This window comes from Dendrobium catenatum, unplaced genomic scaffold (assembly GCF_001605985.2).
Source record: "Dendrobium catenatum unplaced genomic scaffold, ASM160598v2 fragScaff_scaffold_314, whole genome shotgun sequence".
Lineage (NCBI taxonomy): Eukaryota > Viridiplantae > Streptophyta > Magnoliopsida > Asparagales > Orchidaceae > Dendrobium > Dendrobium catenatum.
This window is the reverse complement of record NW_021318776.1, coordinates 251,682-257,822: the sequence shown is the minus strand read 5'-3', so window position 1 is coordinate 257,822 and position 6,141 is coordinate 251,682. Positions and strand designations below refer to the sequence as shown.

Here is a 6,141-nt window from a genome sequence, read left to right as displayed (position 1 = left end):
TTGATAATTCCCCATCTATTTCACCACAACTTTGCAATACGATCCTAAGTAATATCTAAACCGATCGTATACTCATTATTATATGACTTGATCGCCCAAATACATCCCCTCAACTAAGGTCTATTCTATCAAAAATTACACTCATGCATAAAACTACATTAAAAATAAAAATATTAAAATACAAGCACCAAAACCTTATCAAAAAATATAAATACAAAAAAGTGTTAATAAGGAACATGCTGAATAGATCAATTTCAAAATACTTAGATGATAAATATATATAACATATAAAATTAGCAGCATGAATATCATTTTGCATTGAAATCCATATGAATGAAAAGAAGATCCTAGCGCACATATGTTGGCCATTAACTTTTGGACCACTGTTGATATTGCAATAACGCATATTAAAAATTATTCTAAGGGATGATAATATAATGTTCACACTGGATAAATTCTCAAACACCCATTTCAATTGATTGATGCATATCACTCTATTGATTGTAATGTTTGCATAAGGTTAGACATTTTCTATGATGAATGCATTACATCCATTAGCATGGCGCTGTTGAGGTATATCCATCTAAATTTCCGTGACAAAGAGTATTAGTGTGGTCCATGAAAATCAAGGAAGTAAGAAACACATACATACATAAATTCTTCTCTAAGAAATGATGTCAGCAAAAAAAATAACACTGGCTTAAATTTAGCTGCAACATATCAACACTTTGAGAGGAAAGTTATATCAACTTTTGTTTTTAAGAGAATAGAACCTATAACAAATTTTTTAAGGGCAAATTAACATACATACTACTTTGATTTTCATGACTATTTACATTTAAACACTCAAAATATATTATTACATTGCATACGCACTCATCATAAAATTTTAATATAAAAATAGACCCATTCCTAATAATTTATTAAATTTTATTTCTACCATTCATACCATGCCTAAAAAACTTTAATACTTTCATTCAATGCACGCCCAATTCTATTTTAATGGATGATGGACATGTAATATTAACTGTTTTATTAATTTAAAAATGAACACAAGCTAATTATGATAAGTAGGCCATGAGACCCATTATCCAAAGACAGGCACAAATGCTACTAACAGAATGCCAATTCTCGCAAAGAGCTAGTGAAGTTAATATCAGCTTCAATGAACAATTACACGTAGTTTTATTGAAATACCTTAGATCAGGATTGTTCCATGCAAGTCACTGAACAACTTGCACCACCTAAAGATCCTTCCAAAAATCAACTATTCTGAGAGATCCACTCGCATCTGTACATAAATGGTCAATTGCTGCCTAGGCACAATGGAAACAGGAACTAAACAAAGAATAACTAGAAATGTATATAATTAAAAGATTTGTATAGATAGCAGAACTGCCAAACATCTAAGCAACCTGAGCATCCTTTGTTTATTCCGTGTTGAGGATGGAATAGCCATCACGTTGCTCCATAACCTATTTTCAATGAAAAATTTACATGCATTTTCAAACTTCTAATATCAATGGATAAAATTTTGTTAACAATAAGTAGAGATAAAGAACTATTTGGAAAACACAAATATCATTTATCAAAGAAATGTAACCCTCGATATGACAGCATAAACACCATTGCAATGCAGTTTTTGCATCATTAATCCCGGACACAATTCAAGACGATGGGCAATATCTAGAGTATTCATTAAAAACTCATCACAAAAAAAGCTAAACTTTTTCAAATAGAAAATGTTTGATTTAACTAATTTCAGGATACTGCCAGCATTTTCTTGGAAGAAGAAGAATTGTCCGGACCTGGGATAAGAATAATTATAAGAAGTTTGCAACTTGGCATAAACATCCAATAATAACGTCATAAGTTTATATATGAAAAATAAAATGCTTTATCATGAACAATACAATTCTAAATCAAGATTGTCACAATGGCTTTCTCATAAAATGGTGAAATCTTCAGAGGACCAACTGCCAAGACAACCGATATGCTTCATAAAAATTCATTACGCAGCAACTTATAAAAGAAAAAAATGTCTATTAGTGTAAAGAGTATTATTAAATAACACTCTTTCCTAAACTTGATAACCAACAAAGAACAATAAAAATAGATAAGAAAAATCCTGAAAGCACGGAGAAAATAAATATGCACCCAGAACATAGAAGCATAGATTTGGTGCTTTTCAAAATTACATCATCAGAAATAAAAAAAAATGTAGGAGTTATTGAAAAAAAGCTAATTACCATAGCAATAGAGTAATTGGACGACAATTCAAAAGCGGCCAGGATAGAGCTTTTAAAGATACCGCAATATACAGTCTTCTTAATAATAAACGATCTTCAAAATATAAGTTCCAATGAATAAAGTATTAGTTACAAAGATTATATGGTTATGTGAGATCTCAAAGACTCAAATTTTTGTTTGTAAAGAAGGACAACCAGTGCCGATAGCGTAGTTACTGTGTTACACCTCTTCCATATCAATGTATGTAAAATCCAGTATACCAAAAATAACAATAAAATAAGCCTTTATCACATTACGTGGATCGGCACATAAATCCTTTTTTATTATTCAGTTCATTAAGATTCAAATTTTTCAATTTAAAATTTATATAAACAAAGGTATTTATAATACTTCTAACCCAAGTTTTTTTTAGATCTACATTTACATTTTTTAACAATAGGCCCCGACGCTAATACATTTACTCTTCCTAATTTAAGCCATCCGAGGCTTTTACTTATGTAACCAAAACCATCTAGAGGTGGACTCTCCTTCTAATATTATCTTCCATTGGAGGCTAAATAATAGCAATACCATTGACTTGGCGCAGCACAAACAAATCTAGCTACTATTGGCTCATATTTATAGAAGTTGCAAATCCAAAAGTTAAATTAGCAAAGGTAAAGAGAAGCTTGAAAAACCAATTTAGGGATTCTTACTCCTCTATTGAAAACTAATTTTATAAAAGATTTATAATGCCCGCATATGGCAATCGGATAACTGGTTTAGACTTTAGGTGATGGAAAAAAAAAGACAAAAATTAAGAACACTAACCATAAACTTTTACAGGTAATAAAAACAAAGGTATGCAGAGATAAGACTCATCTTGAGACACTATTTTGTTTCCCAGATTGAGAAAAACTTAATACAATTCTTAGTTTTTTTTTGGGCAGAAACATTAAATTTGGGTGCGCAATACATTTATATGAACCAACTTAATCTATAATGAGATGATGCGGTCTGGATCAGTCACATTTTAAGAAACGCAGTGCCTAACACAGATGTATAGTTGCTGAAAAAACCCACGTTGATATGAGAATTTGTTTCCCTATCTATTTGACCGACAACCTCCCTAAGCAAACATAGTTTAAACTATGTTAAAGGGTAAAGCATTTGGCCAAGTTAGTTTGAGCTACTGAAGGTAAAAACAAAACTGAAATCAATGATTCGGCTTCCTAAGAATTTAAGCCAAAAATGCCTCCGTATAAAATAATTGAAATTAGCAATCTATTTCTGACAGCTTTTTCAGTCCCACAGCTCAGGCGGATCACACAGACCTAAAGCTAAAGCCAATGTACTGAAATAAAGGTACCGTTGACAAAGATTTTAAAAGCCAAAAAAACGCCCCCATTAAAACTAAACAAAACTAGCCGAACCTCATTAATTCAGAAACAAATTTTCAGTTCCACCGGTCAGGTGCGATCACAGTTAAAGACCTAAAAGGGATGCAAACTTATCCCTGGAGAGAAAATAAGCATCCCAAGAAAATAGATGGATAATCTAGCTAAACTTTAGCCAAGACATACATGGTGGCCTTAACATTAGCTGAGGCTAGAATTGGAATATCGAATTTAGAAATGTACAAAACATACTGACCCATTTAATTTTACATGACATAGCAGAGACAAGCATTGTAATGAACATCAACAATGTTACAGGAGTTCATTATAGGCAACTCAAACAGGAGCTTTTTTTTCATACAAATCACCACTATGAATTGTCAACCATACCAAACTAGCTAAGCATATATTTTATTACTCCATCTTGCAAAGTAAATCCTGTCAAACTTCACAATTTCCTTTCACCATTCTCACCCAAGTGCACATACATAGTTAATCATAAATACTTAAGCGCTTTGTTTGGGACGGCTTTTTACTGTTCTTAAAGTATTTTTTAGTATAAAATTTATTGTTGTACTAAAAGGTGCTTTAAGAAGCAGTAGGAAAGCCGTCCCAAACGAAACCTAATATTAGGTGTACTGTCATAAATCAAGGTCAAGCATAAAATTATATATATATATATATATATATATATATATATATATTAGAGAAGTAGGAGTGCACCCATGAGGGATGAAATGGAATGAAACTGTTGTTTAAGAATATGCTAGCTACCCATTCCACACTATTTTTATCAAAACTATAATCATAAAAGCATTCCACAAATGCAAAACTATTAGCCAAGACAGGCATATTATAAAAAATAGGAAAAGAAACCTGAATAAGTTGGATAGCAGAAAAATAACCCCATAATACTTAGTTCAGAATACAGTTTAGCCAGAAATAGCTTAAGTACACCATATGAAAATAGTGAATATGAAACAAACTTTAGGTAGGGTCGCATCTGGATTGAAAGTTTGAGGATAACCAACCAAATAACAAATTATTTGAAAACTTTGTGAAATGGTATTACAGTACAAACTTTTGTAAAATTGAAAAACGAATAATACCCACTTGACCCAACCTAATATTTCTTCTGCACCTAACCAGCAAAACATAAAATCAGAAATAGCATCTACTGTTTAATGAGCAGTATTGAAAGAAATATTCTTAAAAAGATTTTTTTTTTTCAAGGTAAAAAAACTCTGGGATCCATTTGTAGTTTTTGCAGACTGCAGTGATCAAAGAAAATCAAAGTAGGTTCTGACACACCAAGATTAAAACTCATTTTCAACACTCAAATATTCGTTCAATCTTAACTCATTAACACGAGCTTATCAACAACCTTACCTATAGGAGAGTTTCAATCACTTAATATTTTGCGCAACATATTTTTTTTAACTATTTACTATGATATTGGACCAATTACTCTCAAATTAAAAAAAAAAAAATTGTATTTTGAGAGATGGCTAAAATTTTTAGATCCACCGTTTGGCTCGATGTAGTTATAAATCAATATTAATTTCAAATTTCATAAACCTTCCCGGAACTGAAATGTCATGACTTCCTTTAACAAAAGGCTCATTTTCACAAATGAAATCATCATTTTCTTAGTTAAATTTTCTCTCCACGAAAAGAAAAAACTAGCCCTAAAAACAGCATCCAAAATCAACCTCGCACACGAGATGCCACAAAACCCTCAGCTAGCACCAAAATTAGATCTTCAAAACACTCCTTCAAAGAAATTAAACTTTCCTAGGGGACAACAGAGCAACATACATAAATGGATGAAAATAATATGAATTAAAAGATAAATCGAAACCCTAGTACCTAAAACAGGAGGAGAGTGTTTCAGAAACCAAGCGTGAAGTCGAACTCCATCAGAAGAACGAAGCCAAACGTCCTCATAGTCGAGGTGGAAACGAGAAGGCGTGATGGTATAGGCGCGGGAGAGACCGGGCAACACCGGCACATAGACAAGTCGCTCCTGGAAAGCTACCAACGTGGCCATTCCGACCACCGCGATCCCACCAGCACCGTACGCCAGCGCCTTCATCCAAGAAGTCATTGCTTCGTCCACCGAGCTTCTGCGGCTAAGCTCCGTTGCTGAATTCCGTCAGACAGCTGGTGAGGAACGTCGCATCTCGCGTGGGAGGTGGAACATCTTCAACCGGTTATGGCGGCACTATTGATTCTTTACAAACGGCAACCTATTGAATGGCCAAAATTTTAATTTTTTTTTCTTCTTTAAATGTCATTTAGCATTTAAAATTTTTCTTAGTTTGTTAATAATAGATATCAAAATGGAAAATATTTAATAAAATATAAAATAATTATTTTGTGTTCAAATATTTTTAATAGATTGAGCTTGTTATCTCACTATTGAGCGAAAATTTCTCACACATAAATAAGTTAAAGTTGACTAAGTGAAAGCTTAAGAATGAAAAAAAAAAAAACTTGAAGTATTGGAAACATG

General features: G+C 32.4%; 1 protein-coding gene across 3 annotated transcripts in view; it reads right to left on the bottom strand.

Moving 5' to 3' along the window:
* LOC110100828 (alpha/beta hydrolase domain-containing protein WAV2) overlaps positions 1 to 5,887 on the bottom strand; it is a 17,921-nt gene extending 12,034 nt beyond the window's left edge. For 2 of the 3 annotated variants that reach the window (XM_020828526.2, XM_020828533.2), the window contains exon 1: positions 5,496 to 5,885. In XM_020828526.2, the coding sequence (XP_020684185.1) occupies positions 5,496 to 5,733 (238 nt within the window). In that variant the 5' untranslated portion in view covers positions 5,734 to 5,885. Of the gene's footprint in view, positions 1 to 5,495 lie in introns of all 3 variants that reach the window. The other variant, XM_020828519.2, reaches the window with a different exon arrangement.
* Positions 5,888 to 6,141: the final 254 nt, after the last annotated feature.